Below are 26778 nucleotides of genomic sequence, written 5' to 3'. Positions count from 1 at the left end.
ACTAACACTGAGTAGTATAATTTAATTATAGCCTTATTGTTCTTCACAAGTGATTGGTAAGGAAATCTACAAAATAGCATTATTCAATTTTTTGAAATTATGATATACTCAGTGGCATAGCTGCATTTCTGAACAGACTCAGTATGGTGTTAAGAAAAGCACATTGGATTGGTTATAGGAGACCTGGATCTACTATTTACAAAATATGTGAAATATACAGAATATGACAAGTCACTTAATCTTTTTCAGTTCCACTTTCCTTATCTGAAAAATGTAGAGCTTTTACTAGATGAATTCTAGGTCCCTTCTAGTTCTAAATCCTTGAATAGATTACTATTTTCCATCAGCCATTTAAAATTAGGAAAATTGTATTTCTTCTGAGCTACCTAGAAAAGCATGTAATGCATTAAATGTCATGGTTAAGGGATTAAAAATCATTTATACTGAAGTGGTGCATGCTAAGGTTTTCTTGAATGTTTAAGTTTGTTAGAATTTTATATTGACATAGATATTCAAAGGAAAAATACTTCCCTCACAATGGAGTATTTAAAATGTAATGTATTATGGATATTAAAGGGGTGGGGGGGGGGAGATGTTAAATACAAGCCTTTTAAATCAGATATTTTTACTGGAACTTATTAAGTAATGTATCACCTACTAAGGGATTAATTCCTCATAGATTTATTGATAGTATGATGTGGAGAAGTGGGCTGAAAACAACAGAGCCTTTAACCTGTTGCATATCAAGGTAACAAAAGAAATTTTTTACAATTAAAAAATGAAATAACAGCTATTGTTACTTTTTTATGAAAGGAAACAGAAGAGTGAGCACATAGAATCCTTCATGGATAAAATGTGAACATCCCCTACAGTTTGATTGTTTCTCATCAGATGGATTCTATTGTTTGCCTCATAGTATAGTGCTCCATAAGAGTTTGATAAATATCATTGATGGTGATAAGACTGGTAATATAAGAATCAGGAAATTGCAAAAGTAGAATTTAATTTGGGATAACAATAGTAAACATTTATTGAGCATGGTCTTTATTCATATATTACCTGTGGATGAGTGGGGGAGAAGGAGGGGTGCTTTTCAGAAAAGGAGCTCTGAATCTGGTCTCAGACTGAATAAGATCATCAGAGAGTTTGACCCCTAAAGGAGGAGAGTTAAGCTTTTCCTGTACCCTTACTATCCCTGTCATAGTGTTCTCAGGAAAATTCATCAAATAAAGCTTAGGTATTGATCATGTCTAGGATCTTCCATAAAAGTTATTTAATAGTGTATAATCTAGGAAAAGTAATCAATATACAAAATATATATATACAGCTTCATCCATTTTTCATTTGTTATCTATCTTCTATCTATCTATCTATCTATCTATCTATCTATCTATCTATCTATCTATCTATCTATCTATCTATCTATCTATCTATCTAAAAATAAATGCCTAAAACACAAAATACCCATGTACTCATCAAATACTTGAAACCTAAAATGACAACCCATTACACTAATTATATTCTCCTAAAGGGAAAGACACTTTGTGGGACTATTGAAAAAATATTTTGTTTTCGCTTCTGAACATTGTCTGTATAACTATCCAGCCAGGGTAGTAGGCCTCCACCAGTCGTGGATGACCATGGATCAGTGCCTTGAAGAGCCACAGGCCACAGTGTGGCTGTGCAGTCCGATATGGGAGCCGCAGCTCCTGAGTGACTTATAACCGGTAACTGCCGCATTCCGTGTTGTATCTATCCCATGAGGAGTAGCTGGAGTGTCCTTTCCAGGGCGCTGGCCTGGCCAGATTAATATGGAAAACAAGCTGTTGCCCATGCAGCAGGTTTTCCCTCTCCGCAACATTGGTGGATCCAAAGGAGAGGCAGAGCCAATACAGTTTGGTAGCCAGCCAGGGTATAGCTTGAGTTTCTGATTTCTTTAGGGTCCAGCTTCCTTCTGGCAGTTTCTCTTAGTACATCATTCATATTCTCCTCTGAGAAGGAATGTAATTGCAGGAAGTACCTCTTGCTGGAGAACCTAACAATGATTCAGGAACTCAAAAACTCTCAACTCATGTGATGGCCACCAGTGTGAAACATCTATATCTTAGAATCACTGTTCAATGACCTATTTCCAGGAAAGAAATATGAAGCAGGAAAGGTTACCATGAACTTGATGTCACATTGAAATTCACTTAGGTAATGCACATGTTCTTGCCTCCACTTGCGCCAGCAATAGCCACCATTACTCCTTGGGGAGTCAAAGAAAGACAAATCTCTTCTCTCCCTTGACTCAATTCCAAAAAAGAGTTGGTAGAGTACCAAAGTGATGTACTTAAAGGTAGACAAAGGGAAGCAGAGAGCCTTTGTTCTCTCCTTCTACTGCTTATTTATAGGCTATCTTTTCTTGGTACAGTCCCTAATCATCTTTGTCACAACTCCATAGTCAGAGGGCCCAATTAAGCATTGTGGCTTCATCCCAAAACACAAGTATTTCATGCTGAGACAAATGGCATTTCTATCTTCACAGAGTCATGCTCCATGTAATTTCTCTTGTTACACATATATTTAGATACAGAAAAGATATTTTCTCTCCCCTTATGGAGTTGCGTATTTGAGATAGACACATTTCAAAAAAGCATTGTGGCATAGTGGATTGCGGTCATTTGACTCTGAAATATATGGACCACACAACCCTGGGTGAATTACATAACCTCTCATGCCCTAAAAACTGCATATGTTGTAGAACATTTAATAATATTCATCTGTACAGGGAGTTTTCTCACTGGGAGTTCCCTGTAGCAATGAAATCATGGATCTAATCTCTCCTTCCCTCCAAAAAAAAAAAAAAAGACACAAATATCCCTAAACTTAAGCAACAAAAACTCATGGTAGCCTTTTTTGCTAAATGTAAAATATGAACAATATCTGACACTCATGTGAAATACAATATTTTTCATATACCCATTCCCAATTTTTATTAAGCTCTGTACTTTGTCCAAACCTATTTTGCAGACTAAAGGAAATTAGGAACAGGTAGAAGGAAAAAAATTATCTTAGAATGTAATCTCCATATGAACAGAAGCTGTTTCATTCTCTGTATTTTTAACCCTAACACTTACCACAAAGCACATAGTAGAAAAATATTTATTGATTAGTTGATTGATTAAGCAGTTTGAGGTAGTCTAAGAAAGACAGTTAGTCAATAAACATTTATTAAGCTCCTACTATGTGACAGTCACTGTGCTAAGCACCAGGAATACAAACACACAAAAAAGATTGTCTCTGTCCTCAAGGAGCTTACAATCTAATGAAGAAAAAAATATTTATATACATGTGTATATACATATACATATTTGTATATATATATAGACATACACATATATGTGTGTTTACACACATATAAATATATGGTATGGTGGAGAAGTTAAGTGAAAAATGACTACAACTGGGTGGGAACTAAGGAGATAGCTGAGTTGTCTTTCCTGTTTCCTCTCCTTAAATAGAGGTTGAGTATCTTATGCTTCAGAGGGGCAGAAGGTACTGATGAGGTATTAGTAACAAGGCTGATTTGATCTTGCAAAATGATGAGATTTCCCAGTGATGAATTTACTGGGATCATGGTGAAGTCCAAGTTGTGCATAATGAGTGTATAACATATAGAGCTCTGCACAAAATCACAATGTGACCTCTAGACTACCCTTAGTTAGTTAGATATGTTATCTGTGCACTACAGATGTAGGATACACATGCATATATATATATATATATATATGTATATGTACAAATACATGTATGCTAATATTGGATGTCTAAATGTCTAGGAAGGTAGATGCACTGATAGATATGTCTAGAATCTTGCCCAGATTTCTCCAGTTGACACTGTGAGTCCCATCTTGAGGGAAGAAGGAGAAAGGACAACAAGGCTGATCTCATTGTTTTCCTTTGAGAGAGAGGAACAAGGCTAGAATTTCATATGTGTGTGTGTGTGTGTGTGTGTGTGAGAGAGAGAGAGAGAGAGAATGCATATGTATGTATACACACATATAAACACACATATATGTGTATATATACATATATTTACACATATATGTGTGGAATATATGTATATTCATACATATATTCCCTTAAATGTTGTTGATTTAGGCACACAACTGAACAAAAAGATACCTTCTGACCACTATCTCTTAAAGGGGGAGAGTACCCCAATGTTACATCCACTGACTTGTCCTTTTATGACAAGCTTTTCAAGTTACAGAAAAGTCACAAATAGTGAATAGAGAATAAATCTATCAAAACCAAGTAGTAAACAAAAATTAGAGAAGACATAGATTAGACTATACTAGAAAATACATAAGAGTGAATGAACTCTCCTTCTGAGAGTTAGATATACTCAACCACAAGAGAGGCTCCAATCACATCTAAGGGGAATTCTTCAGAGCTTTTAGGGAGGCAAGCTGGAAACCATGGACATGATGAAGAGCTAGCTTCACTACATATCAGCAAGAAAGTCTTTTTCTTTCTCCTTCCCAGAGTCAGTCCCAAAGAGAATCTGGAAGCTTGTGGACTATAGAAACTCAGGAGATAAACAGAGAGACAGATAGATAAGATAGTTTATAGACTACTAAATAAATAGATAATTTATGAAGTATTTATTATGTGTCAGGCACTGTGCTAATCACAAGGGATATAAATATAAATAAGATAGTCTCTGCCTCTGAAAAACTTACAATTCTAATTGTGGAAGATAATATATAGAAGGGAACTGGAGATGGGGTTGCTATGTGCTTGGCAATATAATTTAGACCTGATGTCCAGATATGAAGTGCAGCCTTTGTTTGGGGAAAGTTAGGGATAAAATGCACCCTAATTAGATTCTAGGATCATTCTGGGGCAAAGTCCAAGTTTTTAGTTGGTAGGAAGTGTGGTGATGACCAGAGTGGAAGTTGGTATAGTTTGGAGCTATTGGTATAGAATTCTGGCAGGTTTTCTCATAAGTAGATTCTGTAAAGATACACATATATATCAGCATGTTTAATTTTTAAAAAAATTAAGCTATATATGAGCATTTGTGCAAAACATTTCTACATTAGCCAGGTTGTGAAAGAAAACAGACAAAAATGAAACTTCAGATAAAGCAAGTAACAAAAAATTATGCTTCAATCTGTATTCAGACACCATCAGTTCTCTCTCTCTATTTGGACTCCATTTTTAATAAGACCTTCAGAGTTGTCTTGGATCATTGCATTGCTGAAAATAACCAAGTCATTCATGGCAGATCATCTTACAGTATTGCTGTTATTTTATACACTGTACATTTCACTTTGCATCAGCTTATGTAGGTCTTTCCAGGTTTTTCTTATAGCATCCTGCTCATCATTTTTTAAAATAGTAAACTACATTTATGTAGTAATTTATTTGATTTTATTTTTTGTGGGGCAATGAGGGTTAAGTGACTTGTCTAAGGTCACACAGCTAGTGAGTGTCAAGTGTCTGAGGCCGGATCTGAACTCAGGTCCTTCTGAATCCAGGGCCAGTGCTTTATCCGCTGTGCCACCTAGCTGCGCCTGTATAGTAATTTAAAGAGAGATTTCCTTACAATAAACCCACGAGGTTGCTTATTGCACCAACAGTAATGGATAACATTTATATAGTACCTTATATCTGACAAAGAATTTTCTTCACAATAGCCTAGCAAACTAAGTACCATACATTTTATCATCATCATCATCATCATCATCATCACTCAGTCCTCATCATCAATACATCCTCCTCATCAATCAATCCTCATCTTCATAAATTAATCATCCTCTTTATCAATCAATTCTCCTCAATCAATTCTCATCTTTATCCAATCATCAATCAATCATCATCACCATCTTCCATTATGCTTGTCTCTGCTTCAAATTTTTTTCACAGTTACTATTGTTTTTTTTTAATTTTAAAAATATTTTAAATTTTTTTGCAGGGCAATGAGGGTCAAGTGACTTGCCCAGGGTCACACAGCTACTAATTGTCAAGTGTCTGAGGCCAGATTTGAACTCAGGTCCTCCTGAATCCAGGGCCAGTGCTTTATCTATCCACTGCTCCACCTATCTGCCCTCACAGTTACTATTGTTAACTGCTTTCCTCTATCCTATTCCCATTCCCCATGATATTTACTCTATTTTCTATCTTCTTTCACTCTATTCTTCCTCAAAACTGTTTTACTTCTGACTCCCCCCCCACCCCAATCTGCCCTCCCTTCTTTAACCCCCTCTCTCCTTATCCACTTCCTCTCCTACTTTTCTGAAGGGTTAGATAGATTACTCCACCAAATTGAGTGTGTATGTTATTCCCTCCAGAGTCAACTCTGATGAGATTAAGGTCTTTGAGCCAATTCTGATGAGTGTAAGGCTCATTCACAGTCCCATTCCTCCCCCATCTGTATCTCCACTCCATAATCCCTTTCCTGCCTCTTTCAGGTGGGATTTTACCCCATTCTATGAAGCATGTTTAATTTAACAAATTTTCTTTTGGCATGGCAATGAGAGTTGTGACTTGCTCAGGGTCACACAGCTAGTAAGTGTCAAGTGTTTGAGACTGGATTTGAACTCAGGTGCTCCTGAATCCAGGGCTGGTGCTTTATACACTATGCCACCTAGCTACCCCTAATTTAATAATTATTAAGCACCTACTACATACCTAGCACTATGTAAGACTGAAGATATAAACAGAACCATCCCTGCTTTCAAGAAATTTACATTCTACTGCAATAGAACATGCTCTTTGACCTACATTATGCATGGAAGGAAACACTGGAGTAGGTATTAGAAGATGTACTTAAGGTGGAATACTTATTCTTTGTTTACCAGCTAAGTCATATAACCTCTCTTGAAGATTAACCTTTAAACAACAGGCTGTGAGTTTGGGATAAGTTAACATACAAAGTGTGATTGTATGGTACAAAATACTCTACAGATGTAAGGTCCTATCAAATAGAATCCCTCCTTTATTTTTGGTGTTAGTAGAGTAAGAAAGTGATCTAAAGACACAGTGATATATAATAATTCAATAGGTCCTCAGAAATATTTTTTCTTCTTGTGTCTAAGCCACAATGGCTTACAGAATTTGCAAGTTGACAAGGCTAAAAGAAGAAGGGATAGGCTTCTGAATAACATTTCTCCATCAACTTTATTATATCTTAATTTGCCTTCAAGGTGTTTGATGCTTTCAGATTTATTTTTGATCTTGTTAGCAATGAGGGTTTGTTTGTTAGTAACTCAGTGTTTAGAATGGGAGGCAGGAAGAAGTGGTGGAAGAAATCATTGCAATACCTAGATGGAAAAGGAAGACATGGGTTGAGTAAAATGGAAAATGAGTGAAATGTTAAGGGTCAAAGAAAGTGCATAAAGACTGTTAAAAATGAATAGGATGGTATTTCATGAAGATCATACTGTCTAATGAAATAATCTGATAAAAGATGGGCTAAAAATGGGGACCAAGACTCAAAAGAAATAAAAACAACAACAACAATAATGATATCACTTATTTGATGATAGCTCTTTCAAGTTTATAAAGTGCTTTAAAAATCCTCACAAAAATCCTAGGAGGTGGGTTCTATTAATGAAGAAACTGAGACAGAGATTAAGTGAGTTGCCTAGGCTCACATAGCTTAGTAAATATCTGAGGCTGGTTTTGAACTTGGATCTTCCTGACTCCAGATCCAGCATTCTATCAACTACTCTGTATCAGACAGAAGAGAAAAATCTGTTAGTGAGATAAAATGTTTAATTTGTTATTACTTCCCTCAGAAATAGAATTAAACTGTGACACCAATAAACATGAATTATAGTCTACAGTCAATCATACTTAATTGACTTCAAGACTTCCATAAATCATTCCTCTAACTAAAATAGCAAACCCTTATGCCTTTCATAACTTGCTTTTATGTGTTTTCATAGTCTAAAGCATTTGTCATCTGGAGGCCAATCCACTTCAAATATTTATTGCCTCAAGGAACTTATGCTAGTCCTCAGATAGAAGACAGGTTATTAATCATTGATTCTATACTAGAAGACCTTCCAGACTGCTTGCACCTGGTAGATATTGTGCTCAGTGACATTGACTTTGTAGTCATGTCCACATGATGTTGAAACAGAGGAGTAGAGTACTCATGGAGTGTAATTAATACATTCACCTGAAAATCCTGTACAGCCTCTTAGTCTTTAAGATTTTAAGTCATCAATGCATTTAACTTCAGGTTATAATTAAAATCATTGGATTGAATTATATGAATTATAAAATAATGAATATCTTAATAATTGAACTTTGCTTTCATATCAAAGAAAATGCATTGTGTTATATCCCCTTTATTCATTTTAAATTGTCCTCTGAAGTAATAACTTCTTAAGATTTATAAACCAGCAAGTATTGAGTGATATATATATATATATATATATATATATATATATATATATATATATATATATACTGTATTTCACATTATTCCTAGGATCTGACTTTTCTTTCTTTTGTTTTGGGTCATAGTTTCTTTTTTTTAAAGTGTTTTATTATTTTATAGTTACACTTAGAGATAGTTTTCAACATTTGTTTTTATAAGATTTCTAGTTTCAAATTTTTCTCTTTCTCTCCTCTCCCTCTGCTCCCTCCCCTCCCTTCCCCTCCCCAAGACAGGAAGTAATCTGATATATGTTTTATGTGTACAATCACAGTAAACATATCTCCACATTAGCCATGCTATGACAGCAGAATCAGAGCAAAAGGGGAAAACCTCAAAAAAAAAAAAAAAGAAAACAAAACAAGTAGAAATAATATAGTTCAATCTGCATCTATATTCCAGGTTTTTTTTTTTGATTTGGAGAACATTTTCCATCATGAGTCCTTTGGTCCTAGTTTCAATAAAAATATCAATGGCACATTTATTAAGTGCCTACTGTAAAAGAGAGCTGTGCTAGACATCAGGAGATTTGGAAAGATTGGATGTCCATTAGGAGATCTAATTCGGATGAGATGTACTTGTGTTCTTAATGCTTACTTTATATTTTTGTGTGTGTGAGGCAATTGGGGTTAAGTGACTTGCCCAGGGTCACACAGCTAGTAAGTGTTAAGTGTCTGAGGCCGGATTTGAATTCAGGTACTCCTTAATCCAGGGCTTGTGCTCTATCCACTGCACCACGTAGCTGCCCCAATGCTTACTTTATATTAGGGGGAAATGACACCAAAAAAACAAATTATAGCAACCTAGAATAATGCATAAGAAGAGTACAAACAGTACTACATGAGGCTGAAAGAATGAATGATAACCACAAACTAACTGGATGGAATTGGAGTTGGGCTTTAATGGGTTAAAAAGAATTCAGCTGACTTGGAAGGGAGAGAAGACATTTGAGACACATGGAATGTTAAGAGCTAAGTTATACATATGGGATAGCATAGGCCTTATACTTAGAGCAATAATTAGTCTAGCTCATCTCTTGCAGAAACTTTTTGGGAGTAGAAGGAAAATAATGCTTAATTGATGGAAAGGCACCAGTCTATGAAGAGCCAAGTTAAGAAATCAGAGCTATACTTTATAGGCAATAAAGAGCTATTTAAGGGCCTTGAGCTCAGAAGTTATATGACCTGATTTCAACATAAGGTAGACTAGTTCTGGAGTGGAGAATGGATCATAGAAGGGAGAAAGAAGAGGGAATAACTTTGGTGTTAGTTTGTAGTTGTGTCCTACTCTTTGTGACCCCATTTGGGATTTTCTTGGCAAAGCTACTGGAGTGGTTTGCCATTTTCTTCTCCAGTTCATTTTACAGATGAGGAAACTGAGGCAAACAGGTTTAAATGACTTGCTCAGTGTCACACAGCTATTAGTGTCTGAGGCCAGATTTGAATTCAGAAAAATGAGATTTCCTGACTCCAGACCTTGTACTGTATGCACTGTACCATCTAGATGCCCAGGTGGGAAGAAGTGTTGCTGTTGTTCAGTCATTTTTTTTCAGCTATGTCCAACTCTTCATCACATCTTTTTTAGGTTTTCTTGGCAAAGATACTGGAGTGGTTTGTCATTTCCTTCTCAAGCTTATTTTACAAATGAGGAAACTGAGACAAACAAGGATAAGTGACTTGCCCAGGGTTACACAGCTAGTAAGTGTCAGAGGCTGTTTTTGAAGTCAGGTATTCCTAACTACAGGCCTGGCATTCTATCACCTCACTGCCCAGATGGGAAGAACTAGTAGGAAGATAATTAAATACTCCAGAAAAGTGATAAGGAAGGAGGGCATGTATCATGATAATGGTGGTTGGAATAAAAAGAGGATTGTATGTTAGAAGTACCAAATTTAAAAGTTTTGGGAACTTATTAGATATGAAAAATAAGGGAGAAAGAAGATTCAAGAACAATATCAAAACAATAGACTTAGTAAACTCTGAGTATGGTGTTACTAAAATTAGAAAGAATCCTGAGGAAAAAAGATAATCAATTCTAAAAACTAGTATGTATATGTTCAACCAGGCAATTGCCAATGTAATCTATCAGCACAATTTACACAATACACATGTGTATATATAACGCACACCTATGTGTATATATGTATATGTATGTATGTATATATATATATTATATACATATGAAAAAATGCACATAGACAATGAGTTTGTCCCAGATTTGGACAGAAGGAGCTGAGCAAGTTAGATTCCCTTTAGAAAATTGTAACTTTCCTTTGATGACTTCAGATTTCTCCCTGAAGCAAAGGTCTGGCTTTTTAAGACACATGTTCTTCTGCTGATGTTCTCTGACTGCAAGTAATAGAGTTTCTAAAAGTGTGAAGTTGAAGATCTCTCAAAAGACTATGGAAAGGTGTGTGGTAGAGGCAACCAGGCTGCAACATATTACAAAAAAGGGATTATGTAGAGTAGTATAAACATATAATAAAAGAAATCCATGACAAAAAAATAAGATGGGACAGATGAGTGGTGAGAGTGAAGGATGACTGATGTCCTCCATTGCTATCCTCAGGTAAGAAAAGTTAGAGGTCATACCTTGGAGGTAGCCAATAGAAAGAATTGTGAGAAGATAGGACTTATATAGGATAGATTGTGTTCTATATTGTTGGAGAAAATGTGCCTAATCAATGAGATCACAGATCCATAGGAATACTGGAGTATGTCAGAATTTTAACAAGTTTTAATACAAAAATTATTTGGCAAAAAAATCTTAAAAATAATATGGTTCCCAGTGCCAGCCTTTCATCTGCATAAGTCTCAGAATATCTTCATTTATACCTATTTCATGGTATTATTATACAAAATAAAGAAATCTTGAAAGACTTTAATAACTTAATTAAGTTATACACTCCATCCATCATGGTCTAGTGGAAAGACATTAGACTCAGAGTCAGGAGACCTGGGGTATTATTATGGCTCTGCCACTAAATAGCTCTTAACTTTCAGTATTCTACTTTGGTTCTCTTAGCCTCTGTTTCCTCATCTTATGAAGGGATTATATTAAAAATCAGAAAATTCAAGTGGAAAAAATGACTTTATATATGATCTTATCCAAAACCATCATTTAAAATGTGATCACTTTTTACATCCCTTTCATTCTGAAAGATTATACGCTTCTAAAATTTCATTTATGAATAAATCCTTTCCAGTTTATATAAGTGCCACCTATATGTGTCTTATCTCTTTTATTTTACTGTTTAATTTTAATGTGTTTGCATTAGGATTTTACCATGTATTTTAAACTTTCTATAGTACTCAGCTCATCTTTGCTTTTAATAGTCCAAGGTCACTTAATGAACTGAATTTCAAGATGATATTGAGAATAGCATTTGTTGGTTCCTATATTTAGCTACTGTATTTATAAGGGGGAATAAAAGAAGGAGAATTAAAATGTACTTTAGACAAGGCAAATCTAACAAAAAAAAGTCACATTATTATAAGAGCATCCTGTGACTGAGAATATCATTACCAAGGTCATTTAAAACCAAAGGAATCTTCTGCTTGTTGTGGAAGGATTGTTGTAGCAGAAGATAACTGTCAGTCAGAGTAAAAGACAAAGAGTTAGGCAGGGTTGGGACCCTCAGAAAAATATTAAAATGATTGGGTTGTCTTTGGTGCCCACTACCTCACATTTTAGTGTCCTTTTCTCTCATTGAAAGATCTCTTCAACCTACTTTTTCACCCCCTCACTTGCCACTTGGATTTTTCATGCTATTCAAAGTCTCTTTTCGAACCTGTTGTGTATGTAATTGTTTTATTCAATTCCAATTGACAAACACTTGTTGTAATTTTTATTTTAATTTTTGAATTATTTGTTTCACGTTAAAAAATAAGTAGAATGCAGGTAGGAAAATAGAGAAAGGCAAGGTCTGCATGTTTCTATTGGTATCTTCAAAATATGAAGAGAATTCAAGAACAGCTTTCAGTATGTCGGGGGATACCTTGTAATGAATTTATGGACAAAAATGAAATAGGGTAAGTAGGCATGAATGGGTTGCAATGTAGAGTAAAAAGAAAACCTTCATCAGTGACATGATAGATTCATTGCAGTATTGGAGCAGATGAAAGATTTCATGTAGTATATAACAGTCACACAAGCTACTAAACTGTTTTGTGTATGTTTGTATGAGTCTTCCACAATTCAACAAAGTAGAATTCATTCACTTATATTGTGGTTATAGGCTGAGTAGCAGGATTCATTTGTTAAAAGCATACACAGACCAATGCTACCAATCTAGATTTCCATTTCAAAGACAGGAATATTTTAACTGATCTAGGTTACATGAATTAAAAATGAAAAATAAAAGAAATATAATATGCATGATGAGTCCAATAGGATTTTTAATAACAATTCTAAATGAAGCCAATTTATTTAAACCTCTTATTTCTTTAGATTTGTCACTTAATCAATTTATAAAACTTTCTTTGCTTAACCAGCCTATTCAACTAACTTCAAGTGAGATACATTTGTAAAGTATATGTATATTTATATACCCATTTGTGTATGTATGTATATTACATTACATATGCACACACATGCATGCATATATATGTACACACAATACATATCACACACAACTTATTTACATGGGCATGTGTGTTTACATACATATTTATATATGTCTATTTATACACATATATTATACATGCATAAGTCCTAGGAATTTGCCCAAGACTTAAAAAGTTTAAATTATTTATTGAGGATCACACAGTAAGTATCAGATACATGATTTGAACCCAGGTATTTCTGACTCCCAATCTAGTACTCTATTCATTAATTAATAATAATATCTAGTATTTATACAGCACTTTCACAGTCCTCTATCTTTATAGATAGGTGGCAGCTAGTTGGCATGGTCGATAGAACAACTAGTCTTGGAGCTGGGAAGAACTAAGTTCAAATTTGGCCTCAGACATTTATTAGCTGTCTGACCCTGGGCAAGTCAGTAATGCTGCTGCTGTTGGTGACTCCAATACTATTAAAAAAAAGAATATCAGGGACTTACAGCTCTGTTATGACTACAGAGCACACAATAACCTTTTAGAACTGGTATTTTATACTCCCAATATCCATACTCTTAGACGTACTCATTGATCTACTAAGATAGTCACCAAATTTAACCTCAGGGGACCATACAGTGTGATCCTGATAAGGCAATGTGACAGTATGCCATTAGATACCTCCAACAGAATGCATATATTGAAGCAAAGTGACATCTTATCTTGGTTCCTCTGTTGATCTACCCAGACTTTTAGAACAAGAGAACATCAAACCCAGTGGTAGCCATCCCCTCATAAACTATCTCTTCCCCATGACACAGCTCTTATTTTCCCAAGTTGACCTCAGTAGGGAAAAATTATATGATAGTGGAGGAAAATTAACATATAATTAATGAATTTGAGTTATGTAAATGCTATTGGGGGAGAACTTAGTACTTCATTGTTGTTCATACTGACCCTAGGAATTTAGAGAACTCTGACCATTTATTTGATTCATGTCAAATTCGCTGGATGATATTTGAAAAACAAAACAAAAGAGACATAACACTGTCACATCCTTCATTTTGTGATAATGCAAGTAGACAGATGTATTTTTGTAGAAACTAGAATTTGAACAGCCAGTGAATCAGCTACTACAGTCAGTGATAAAAATAAATAGTTAAATCATAAAAAAATAGTTAATAAGGACCTACAGTGCTAGCACTGTATCAAGCCCTGGCAATATAAAGAAAGGTAAAAGAAAGTTACTTTGCCACTTGCTAGGACACACATATGATAGAGTACAACACTGTGAAGTGTGTGCCCAGTCCCAGGGCTTCATGGGGAAATTGGCAGGCTTGTTAGAAACTCTGTTGACTCTGCATCATTCTAAAGGGATGAGGATGATGGATTGTTTTCCCCATGAATTTACCCCCATCCCAGAGATATAATGTCATCTTGTTAGTTGTTGACACTTTGACCAAAATTGGTGATTTTCTCTTCTGTGCACACATTCCAAAATGGAGTAGCAACTTCTGTCAGTAACCCTAGTGAGAGCACTAGCCCTTCTTTATCCTGAGGGTGCCTGTGGGCAGTGGGCAACAGAAGGGAGAGACTAGGCTTCTAGGCTTGTATTATGTACTATGGTGGTGATGCAGCAGCATTTTGTAAGGAAGAGGAGTGAGCAAGCCAAATGAGATGTCTCTGTAGCAGTCATTCAGCTTTAGGGAGTCTGGTTAACTTGGTAGCTTTGTCTGGGAACCTATGTTGTTGCCCTTTTGTACATGTCCCTGGGGAAAATATTGCCTCCTGAGTTATGCTCTAAGCTGCTTAAGGTTTTAAGCACATAATAGATAAAAGGACTGGACAGTGATGCCTGTGCCACAAGGTCAGTGACAGCTGCATTTTCAACAATACCTTCTGAGCTTTTCCCCATGATTTAGGAGATGACTATATCAGAGGTTGCTGAATACTGGCAGACAGTGATCTGAATGGAGTACAATAAATGGATGCGTAAATGCTATGTGGGGCACAGTACATTAAAGGCATCATGGTGTAATGAAGAGAAAGTGTTATTTGGAGTCAGAAGATGGGTTCAAATCTCAGTTCTGCCACTTATGGTCTCTGTAACTTTAGCCTGGTTGTTTCATTTTTCTGGACCTGTTTCTTCACCTTTAAACAATATTGTAATCAACAGATCAGGGTTTCTTTGGTACAAGATCAATCCCTTTGGCAGGCTAGTGAAACCTATGGACTCCTTCTCAGAATAATAGTTTTAAATGCATAAACTAAAATGCACAGAATTACAAAGAAAATAGTTTTTGTTGACATAGATATCAATCAAAAACATTTTCATTTAAAGTTTTGAGTTCCCAATTCTATCCTTCCCTCTCTGCCTCTTTCCCCCCTCCCTGAGAAAGCAAGCAATCAGATATAAGTCATATGTGTACATTACAATAAAACATTATAATATTATTCATTTTGTATAAGAAAACAAATAAAAAATGAAAAAAGTGAAAATAGCATGATTCAATATATACAGACTGTCTATGTACATATATGTGTATATAAACATATAAAATCAATATCAGTTCTTTCTCTGAAGGCAGATTGTATGCTTCATCTTTGGTCCTTTGGGATTGTCTTGAGTCCTTGTATTGCTGAGAATAGCTATTTTTAAAAAATTATGTACTCCTTGAAATCTATTCATGAGCTCCAGGCGTGGAGAGGTTCCATGAACCCCAGGTTAAGAATTCCAGAAACAGGGGGCAGCTAGGTGGTGCAGTGGATAGAGCACCGGCCCTGGATTCAGGAGGACCTGAGTTCAGATCTGGCCTCAGACACTTAACACTTACTAGCTGTGTGACCCTGGGCAAGTCACTTAACCCCAATTGCCTCACCAACAACAACAACAAAAAAAGAATTCCAGAAACAGGCTATTTCTAAGGTCCTTCTACCTCTAAATCCTATATTCCTATATCACTATCATCTCTCTGCTGCCTGTGGAATTCAGTTTCCTCATTGATCTTAAATGCCCTTTTCTATAAACTAAACTTTTTACCTCAACTCATCCACATTCACCCTTTTCACTCCAATTATACTTATTGACAAGTAATGAGGAAAATTATAGAGTACTCAGGTCAACTTATAACACAAGGTAGGGGTTACAAAGCTGCTTATCTCTAGGAAGCTGATGGATATCATACCCCTTGAATCAATTGATAACATTTTTTAAGCACTTGTTGAGCCCCAACTAGTTATGGTCAAGAGGATTATATAGCTCAGGACACTGTAGATTTTCTTTCTTTCTTTTTTTTTTGTGAGTCAATTGGGATTAAGTGACTTGACCAGGGTCACACAGCTAGTAAATGTCAAGTGTCTGAGGCCGGATTTGAACTCAGGTCCTCCTGAATTCAGGAACAGTGCTTTATCTACTGCGCCACCTAGCTGCCCCAACACTGTAGATTCTTAAAGGTGATAAGTTCATACCAAGGATATGATAAACCAGTCAGGCTATGAGTTTGAGGAAGCAATGTGGAAACCTATACATAAATTGCAAGCCCTAGGATAGGTCAAACATTTTCCCAAAGATATTCCACTAATCTACAGCCTCAAACTGTGGGGAGGCTTTATCAGAAGTGTGATGTTAGCTGAGTTGCCTCTGAGTTGGGGGTCATGTGAAGTATGGCTCTCTGTAAAATGATTCTGCTTCAGGTTCATTTTTGTAATTTTTAAACTGGGTCTGTGATTGTATTAGCACTGCTATAGAACTTCCTCTGCCAATACTAGCAACTTATAATGTTAGAGAGTTGCCTAGAGGATTGAGAGCTTAATTGGCTTACCTAGGATCATAAGGCTGTATATATCCGAACAGAACTTGGACCCAGGTCTTTTTTACTCAAAGACCATTCCTCTATACCCTATATCATATTACCTTTCATTTATATGTAATAAAATCATTATTAATTAAAGCTCTATAGTGCTCCATGTTGTTTTTCTGACCTTGTTCTGCAATGCATTTTTGTTTATCTCCATTCCCCCTCCCCTACCAAATTTTGAATCCATCACACTTGAACCTAGATCATATCCTTCATCCTAGTTCCCTCAGTCTTATAACTGGAAAATATCTATTACTTTCAATCATTATTGGACTGTTAACTTTTGCTTTTATTGAGATCTAGAATTGGGCACTTGTGCTTGGATCATGCCCATTTCTGCAGACATCCTAACTCTCTTCAAACTTGTTAATCATACATTAATCCCAAGTCTTAGATGTGCTGGCCTATATCCTAGAACTTACCTTCTTCATATAACAGTGATGCATAATAAAGTTGATATTTTACCTCCTGAGTCATAAATCCCTAACTGAATTATGTCTCAATGTAAAGTCGTTTTTTGTGAACTCCTTAAAATGCTTTTCAGACTGAGCCACATATCTCTATTATTGCTCAATGATGAAAATGAGTGTATTATGGGGGCAGTTAGGTGGTGCAGTGGATAGAGCACTGGCCCTGGAGTCAGGAGTATCTGAGTTCAAATCCGGCCTCAGACACTTAACACTTACTAACTGTGTGACCCTGGGCATGTCATTTAACCCCACTTGCCTCACTAAAATAAAATAAAGAAAATGAATGTATTATTTTATTTCAGAAGCAACTTGATCATTACTTTCACTATGCATACATTTAAATTTGATTTAATATTTTAATTGCCTATTATGTACATAATAAGTCACTGTGTCCACTTACATTCTATTGGGGATAGAATGGGGGGTACAATATGTATGCAGATAATTGTAGCACAAGAAAAATTGTTGGAGACTTAAAAGCATTGACAACTGGAGTGGAAATGGGAAGATTCAGGGAAAGCTGATCCCTAAAGGAAAATAAGGACCATATACAACAGAAATGAGGAGGGAGTGTATTTTAAGCATGGAGAATGGCTTATGTCAATGAGCAGAAATGGGAGATATAGGATTGATTTCATGGAACAGCAAATAAGAGCTCAGTCTCTCTGCTGTATAGAATTTGTGGCTTAAGTCTCAACATCCCACCTTCTACAGGAAGCCTTCCATAACCTTTCTTAATTCTAACATCTTCCCTTTGTTAGTTATTTCCTATTTATCCTGTGTATAATGTGTTTCTATATATTTTTTAAGTATTGTCTTCCCTATTAGATTGTGAGCTCCTTGTGAGCAGGGACTGTCTCTTGCTTGGCACAGAGTAGGTGATTAATAAATGTTTATTGAATTGTGAGAGGGAATAGCATGGAATATGACAGGAAAAGTAAGTGGAAATATGGGAGGTACTTAAATTCCAGGCTAATAACATTACTGCTGGAGGTGTATGGAGCATAGTAGTCAGATGCAGACCTCTGAAGAAGATCTGGATTTGAACCTTGACCCAGACATTGGGAGCCATGTGGTCTTGAGTAAATCCTTTTACTTCTATGAGCCTCATTTTTTCCATCTGTAAATTGAGGACTATAATACTTGGATTGTCTTTAGGGTTTAATGAGATAATGTATATTAAGAAATTTGCAAACCTTCAAGCACTGTAAAAATGTCACTTATTACTATTAAATGCCTGGCTCAGAAATTTTTATTTTATCTTCAACCATTGTTGTTTTTGTTTCATTCTATTTAAATAGGAGAGTGACAAGGACAGACCTATGTCTTTTTTCTTTTCTTTTCTTTTCTTTTTTTTTTGGTGAGGCAATTGGGGTTAAGTGACTTGCCCAGGGTCACACAGCTAGTAAGTGTCAAATGTCTGAGGCCAGATTTGAACTCAGGTACTCCTGACTCCAGGGCCAGTGCTCTATCCACTGTGCCACCTAGTTGCCCCAGACCTATGTCTTTTAAAACTGGAGAAATAAAATATGTTATCTGGTTAAGGGTATATTTTATTCTTTTGTAAACAAATTTAGAATTGGCAAAATTGTCATGAAGCAAACAATTAGACATTTTGAAATATTCCCGAGTCTATAAGGGGGCTTATTATTATTATTAATGCTTCAAACCCAAGCTTTACATTTTGAGAGATTAAGTTTAGATGGCTTCAATTAATCAATTAATAAACATTTATTAAGTACCTACTATGTGCCAGGCATTGTGCTAAGTGCTTGTTTATAGAAAATGTCATAAAATTTAACATGGGATACTATAGCATCCCAGTTTTCTTGATTCAGTTAATAGAGGATTTAAAGTTAAAAATATTGCCTATAGTATTTGAGGTAATTGATTCCTTGTCTAAGATAAAATTGATTCATTTGATGAGATTCCTAAAAACACTGGAAGTCTAAATTTGTGTGTGCGTGTGTGTGCTTGTGTGTGTATGTGTGTGTGTGTGTGTGTGTGTGTGTGTGTAAAACCTGGAATATTTAAAAAGGTTTGTGAGGAAAACTTTATTGTGTCATCTGTAGAAGCAAGTTTATTGTAAACTTGGAAATATCTTAAATGATTTTTCAATTCTTTTAAATGATAAAAGGAGAAGCAAATGATGGAAGTCTTAGGTACAGAGGAGATGTTAAAAACTTAGCAGCAACATGCTTGTTGTTAGGCTATCTCCAGTGGTGATACCACTGAATATTGTAAAACAATTTTCATAAAAGAATTCCACTAAAATGGTCCTCAGAGCTCTAGCTAATATCTATCTCCATTGTTCTTGGGGAAGATAGTATTCTCCTGAACAGCTTCAAAATTCTACTCAGTTCTAGTACGAGTCCACCAATTTTTTTTTTTGGTCTTCTAAAGAGACTCAAACTCATCTTTATTTAAAAAATAATTTCAAACTTAGCATATTCAACAAATAAACAGGCAAAAAATTGAGTCAGAAAACTATTAACTGACACAAATGTTGCAAATATGTTACAGTGAATTATTAACAGAACTATTTACATGTGTACCTATAATCTTGTTTATATATTAGTTTTTGTTTTATACCTCTATTATGAAGTTGGAAAGAAGTACATGGTCAAGTTTGGTAGACAATTTGCTTAAATTACTTAGTACAGAACCAAACTAAAATTAAAAGATTCATTATTAGGCAAAAATGACTCTCTTTAAAAATTATAAGGCAGAAAAATGGAACAATAAGTAGTAGGTTAATAAACTTGTTAAAATCCCCAAGTACAACATTTTCAGTATTACAAAACAAAACTGAAGAAATTATTGGAATATTGGAAAGCTGGGAATGAGCCAGATTATGGAGGGCTTTAAAAGCCAAACAGAATTTTATATTTGATCCTGGGGATGAAGGGCAGCCACTGGGATTGATTGAATAGGGGGAGAGGAGTGACACCTTTAGGAAGATCACTTTGACAGATGAGCTGCATTAGAATGGAGAGAGACTTAAGGCAGGGAGACCAAGAGCACCCACAAGAGACACAAAAGTCCATATAAGTCAGTGAGGGATTGCACCATGGTTGTTGTTGTTGTTGTTGTTGTTTTTGTTTCATTCTCAAAGAGGACCACGACATTAGGAGATGATGTTATGACTTGTGGTGAATTGAGTTTAAGTGAGGCAGGGCTATGCAAAGTCACCAGCTTCACTCTCTCCCCAAAAGCTACCTGGGTGGAGTTGAAAGTTATAAATTAGCATGACTGGAGATAGCTCCAGATGTTTTTTGAGGCAATCAGGGTTAAGTTACTTGCACAGGCTCACATGGCTAGTAATTGTCAAGTGTTTGAGGCTGGATTTGGACTCAGGTCCTCCTGACTCAAGGGCCAGTGCTCTATTCACTGCATCACCTACCTGCCCAACTATGGTGGTAGCAGTGTCAGAAAAGAGAAAGGGCCATCTAAAGGGCATGTTGCAGCAGTAATTGGCAACCAAGTGAGAGTGTAAGGACTTGAGGATGACGCTTAGGTTGCAACCCTGGGTGACTGGGGTGGGGGATGGTAGTACCCTCAACAATGATAGGAAAGTTAAAAGGAAGGGAGAATTTCAGAGTAAAGATAATGCATTTAGTTTGGGATGTGTAGAGTTTAAGATATCTATGGGACATCCAGTTTGAGATATCCACTAGGAAATCGAAGATTCAAGTCTGGAGGTCAGCAGAGATGTTAGGATTAGAAAAGTAGCAAACAAAAGATCAGAGGACTTGGACTTCTTATCAGCATTCCTAGAACACAGGGTCATAGAATCATAGGGTTCTAGATTTAGAACTAGAAAGGATCTTAGAGTCAATAAAGTTCACCTCCTTCTTGTCCCCTTATTTTACTGCTAGAATTTATTTTATGAAATAAAAAAGCAAGCATTTCCATAACATAGTAGAATAAAAAAAGACAATTGCTCATGAAACTGCAATTCTATTACGTACACTTGCTATTAAATTTGTCATGTAAATTTCCTTTTTCCTCTTTTTTCTTCAATCTTCTCCTACACTAGAGATGGTTACCATTAGACACACACACACACACACACACACACACATATATATATATATGTATCTATATATATGTGTTTGTGTGTAAAACCATTCTTTATAGAATTCCATTTATCAGATGGATGTAGACAGCATCTTCCTCCATATGTCCTTTGTAGTTAATTTTACAAATGAGGAAAGTGAAGGCTGAGAGAGGTTTATTGACTTGCAAAGAGTCCATACAGCTAGTAAATATTTGAGGAAGGATTCAAACTCAGGTTTTCCTAACTTTAAGCATGGCACCTTATCAAATGCCACAGCAGTGGCTTATGGGAATTAAGTTCAAAATAAACACTGAAGAAGGCAGTTTCAAGATTGTAAAGGAATCCATCAGAAAGCTATACCCATGTAGAATTTCTTGAAGACTCCTCCATGGGACAAAATGACTCCCCCAAATCAGGAACTGTGGGGGTACCCTTGTGCCAAATGAGCTCTTTCAACTTGAGCCCACCTCCCTCAGGAATCTGTATGTATTCATTGGAGAGTGTGTCCTAGAAATTAGAGGAATGTTTTTGTTTTATTATTCACTTATTAAATGCTCCCAACTCAAAACTAATGAATTCTGTCTGGTTAATTAATATAAACTGCTAGTTAATGGGGAGTAAACTGATGGAATTAGTGAGCAAAAAAGTGGAAGAAAACCACCCCAAGTCCCTCTGGGTTACCCTTTGATATCTAAGTGAGAAATAGAAGTCACCTCCTGGGCACCTAGCCTACCAGTTCCAGTAGGAATTATGAGTGAATACAGAGACTACTCTACACTGGCAAATTTCCTATTAGTCTATTGGTATTTTATAGACATTTTCAGTTATGCATTTTCTTCTTAATTTAATGAGAGTAAATTAAATGATGGATTGTGTAATATTAATGGAAAATTTTCCTTTGTTCTTGTGGCTTATAGCTGTGGGAAGACTCTAAATTAGTAATGAGAGCAAATTTAAACAAATTTAGTGATACTGAGCCACTCATCTCCATATCAGCTAAATTATTTATCAATTTTTGGATTTAAGTGAGTCTTCATTAGGATAGTGTTTCATAGTCAAGTCAGTTCAATTTGATACACATTTTAAAATCCCTACTACATATAGCATTGTGCTAGTTACTAGGGATGCAAAACTAAAAATATACCTTTAAGGATCTTACAAAGTATTCATTTTTCTGTCTATTCACTGAACAGACAACATATAAATTCTCTTGGCTTAGTTTCCTGCTTGAAATAAGTTTGAATAGATTATAAGTAAATTCTAGCTTCCTTTAGCTAGGTAGCTTAGTGGATTGAGCGCTGGACCTGGTGTCAAAAAGACCTTATTTTATTTATTTATTTATTTATTTATTTATTTATTTATTTTTTTAGTGAGGCAATTGAGGTTAAGTGACTTGCCCAGGGTCACACAGCTAGTAAGTGTTAAGTGTCTGAGGCCAGATCTGAACTCAGGTCCTCCTGAATCCAGGGCTGGTGCTCTATCCACTGCGCCATCTAGCTGCCCCCAAAAGACCCTTTTTTAAATACAGGCTCTGACTTTTCTTAGCTGTATGCTTCCGGGCAAGTTAACCTCTGTCTACCTCAGTTTCCTCATGTGTAAAATGAGTATAATAATTGCACTTACCTCCCAAGTTTGTAGAAAGGACAAGATGAGATAATATTTGTAAAATGCTTAGCAAACCTTGATGCTCTTACAAGTGCTAGCTATTTTTAATTATTGTTATTTCAGTAATACCCATCCAAGTTTAGGGGCTGTTGTAGCATTTTAGCTGTGGTAGGAGATAGCAGGGTTAACACTAATGTTTTTTGCAGGGTATGATATTCAGCTCAGCCATATTCCTCTTTCCAATATGGTTACTTCTTGTCACACAATATCCCATTAGGAAGGCCATATGGTACTACCCATCATTGAATAAGAATCCCTTCTACCATATATTCCCCACTAGTCTTAAGACATTTGCTTGATGAGTTCTGATCTAGGGAAACCCATTTCTTCCTGAGCCAGCTCAATCTCACATTTTGTTAGCTATAATTATTAGGAAATGTTTCTTTACATCAAGGCTAACTCTGAACTTTTTGACTTCTATGCCATTATTATTATTCCACATATGACACAAATGGGCAATCTGAAACCCTCTTTCATGTGAGAGCCCTTCAAACACTTGAATGTGATTTCATTATTAATACTTGAGAAATACTTGAAAATCATGTTCCTGCCTCTCTCCCCACTCTCCTCCTCCCATGATTTCTCTTTCCAAGACTGCTAATCATCCCTGTTTTGTTCAATTGACCCCCATATGGCAGGATCTTTAGTCCCTCACTCTACTTGTTGCCCTCCTATATGTTCTCTCCAGCTTATCAATAGCTTGCCTAAAATGCAGTGCCCACCACTGAATAAGTCCTCTACATTTGGTCTGACAAGAGAAGATCACAAAGAAGTTATTATCTCCTTAGCCTGGGACACCATGCTTTCCTTAATGTAGACCAAAACACATAGATGAATGTGTGCAATACCAGATTGCTGACAATATTGGGCTTGTGTTATACTAAAGTCACCAGATCTGTTTCAGAAATACAAAAACAAAAAACAAATAAACAAAAAACCCTGCTACCTAGACATATATCCTCTATTTTGCACTTGTGTCATTGAAATTTTCAGTTTAATTATAAGACATTTATACTAATAAAATTTCATTTTATTAGTTTTTATCTCATTATTGTAATCTTTCTGTTATAATCCTTTTGGATCCTGGCACACCCATCCTTCCCTACTTTACATTATCTAAAAATCTGTTCAACATGCCTTCTATGATTTTACTTGTCATTAGTGAAGATGTTAAGTAAAACAAGCCAAGAATAGTTTCCCTGGGACAAACTCTATTGTGTTTGCCTTTCCAACAATGCTGTTGTTGTTCTTTCTTGGTACAAGGTAAGATAATGAAAATAGTCCTGTTAGAGGACAAGTTTCATAGGAGATAGAAAAAAGTGTGTGGATTTCACCACTGATGAATTTTGAACTCTTCCTAGAGACTATGGTAGTGGCATTTCTTCTGTACTATTAGGTTTTCATTTATTTAGACCTCAGTGCCTCAGACCTCATGAAGTGGGAGAGAATAATCATATTAAATAAACAAATAAACAAATGAATGAATGAATGAACAAATTAAATAAATAGATAAGAATTAATTAATTAATAAACAAATGAACAGATTAATAAATGAATGAATAAATAAATAGGTAGATGGATAGATAAATAAATAAATGAAAGATGAATGAATAAACAAGAGAATGAATGAATAAATGAACAAGCAAGCAAACAAATTAATAAATAAATTAAATGTATAAACAAATAAATAGATGGGGACTAACATTTGTATAACACTTTAAAGTTTTGCAAAGCATTTTATACATGTTCACTCATTTGAGCCTCCCAGCAACCCTGTCAGGTAGGTGATATCATTATTCCCATATAACAGATGAAGAAACAGAATCTGAGAATGATTATGTGACTTGCCCAGGGCCACACATCCAGTAAGTATTTGAAGCAGGATTTTAACTCAGTTTATCTGACAGGATTTGAACTCAGGTTATTCCACTCTAGCTAGCTAGATGGGGCAGTGGATAGAGCATCTAGTGTTCAAATCCCTATTTGCTTCAGTTCCTCATCTGTAAAATAGGACACACTGGATAAGGAAATGTCAAACTACACAAGTATATTTTTCAAGAAAACCCAGAGTTAGACACAACTGAATGGTGACTAAACAATAATAACTATCAGATTCCAAGTCCCGCACTCTGTATACCATACTACCTTACTACCTTAAATCAGAATCAAATTTTAGTTGACAAGATCACCTGCCCTTGTGAAACTCTTTGCTTTTCTGAAAAAAAGTCTTGTTTTTCCTTTGCTAATAGACATATGCTGTGTCTAGTAATGCACAAAACACTAATTTATTTAAACAAATATCCCTATTTTAGAATACCTCCTTTATTTTTCAGGTTCTTTACTTCATGGCAAATTAAAGGTGCATTTTGTGTGTCTGTTGTCATAATATAAATGGATCTTGACATTCAAGGTGAGTCAATGAATCAGTGCACCTTCACCAGGTTTTTAGAATTCATTCTATCATTTCTTTTTTCCCCCAGGGGATCAGCAGCCTCTTCAGTTCTTTGAAAGTGGTGCGTCTTTTACGCCTCGGACGTGTTGCTAGGAAGTTGGACCATTACCTGGAATATGGTGCTGCTGTATTGGTGCTGTTGGTGTGTGTGTTTGGACTAGTCGCTCACTGGCTAGCCTGCATTTGGTACAGCATTGGGGATTATGAAGTCATCGATGAAGTCACGAATCGTATCCAAAATGATAGCTGGCTTTATCAGTTGGCCATGAGTATTGGGACACCTTATCAGTACAATACCAGTACAGGAGCATGGGAAGGAGGACCCAGCAAGGATTCATTGTATGTATCCTCACTCTACTTTACCATGACAAGCCTTACCACGATAGGATTTGGAAACATAGCTCCAACCACTGATGTGGAGAAAATGTTTTCGGTGGCCATGATGATGGTTGGCTGTAAGTAGTTTTATTTTCCTTTGTTAAGTCCTTTAATCACAGTTCTTGAAATATTAAAATAGTATTTTATCAGGCTTTTTAAGGAATTTTAAGACTTTGATCTGCTTTCATCACTTTGTACTAGAAATGCTGTTTTTGCTTCTTTTATGCTATGTATAGATAACTTCTACACACATGGAAGCACAAAAGCAGACTCAGGATGGTCTGTGTTCAAATCCTCCCTCTGCCTCATACTATTTGGTCCTGGGCAAGTCACTTGACTTCTTGGTTTCCCCAGACAACTATCTAAGACTATAAGATGCAGGGTAGTTGTTGATCTGCATTAGTAGAGGGAGTTTCCTTATAGGTACTGTCCTATACCAATGGAATCATAGGTCTGATAGAAAATACCAATATACATACAAATAAATAGGTATGCATATATATTGAATACTATTTTTAAAAGGCACTGTAAAGGTAGATATAGGGGAAATATCTACCAGTTGTTTAATTTCTTCTAATACTGTTTCATTTTCAGTGACTTAGATGAAGAAAGGCATAGAAGGTATGCTCACCAAATTTTTAGGTGGTACTAGGCTAGAAAAGAAAATCAATAGAGTATTTGTCAGAATCAAGATTCAGACATGCAGTAGGGTGAGGCTTGCCAGATAAATTTAATAGGATAAATGTAGTCTTGGTGCTGGGTTCAAATCATCAACTGTCCAAGTACAGGATTGAGTGTGATGGGTAGAGTGTATCTAGAAAGTAATCCATGTATTGGTTCTAAGCAGATAGCAAGCTCAGTATGATATGATATTTTAATGAAGACAAATCAAAAAGCTCATGG

General features: G+C 35.8%; 1 protein-coding gene across 1 annotated transcript in view; it reads left to right on the top strand.

Moving 5' to 3' along the window:
* Positions 1-26778, top strand: part of KCNH5 (potassium voltage-gated channel subfamily H member 5) — a 511342-nt gene that overhangs the window by 135630 nt on the left and 348934 nt on the right. The window contains exon 7 of the mRNA XM_043987371.1: positions 25526-25952. Within this exon, the coding sequence (XP_043843306.1) occupies positions 25526-25952 (427 nt within the window). The remainder of the gene's footprint in view (positions 1-25525; positions 25953-26778) is intronic.

This window comes from Dromiciops gliroides, chromosome 2, assembly GCF_019393635.1.
Source record: "Dromiciops gliroides isolate mDroGli1 chromosome 2, mDroGli1.pri, whole genome shotgun sequence".
Classification (NCBI taxonomy): Eukaryota; Metazoa; Chordata; class Mammalia; order Microbiotheria; family Microbiotheriidae; genus Dromiciops; species Dromiciops gliroides.
Note: the sequence above shows the minus strand (reverse complement) of the source record. Positions and strands in the feature narration are given on the sequence as shown.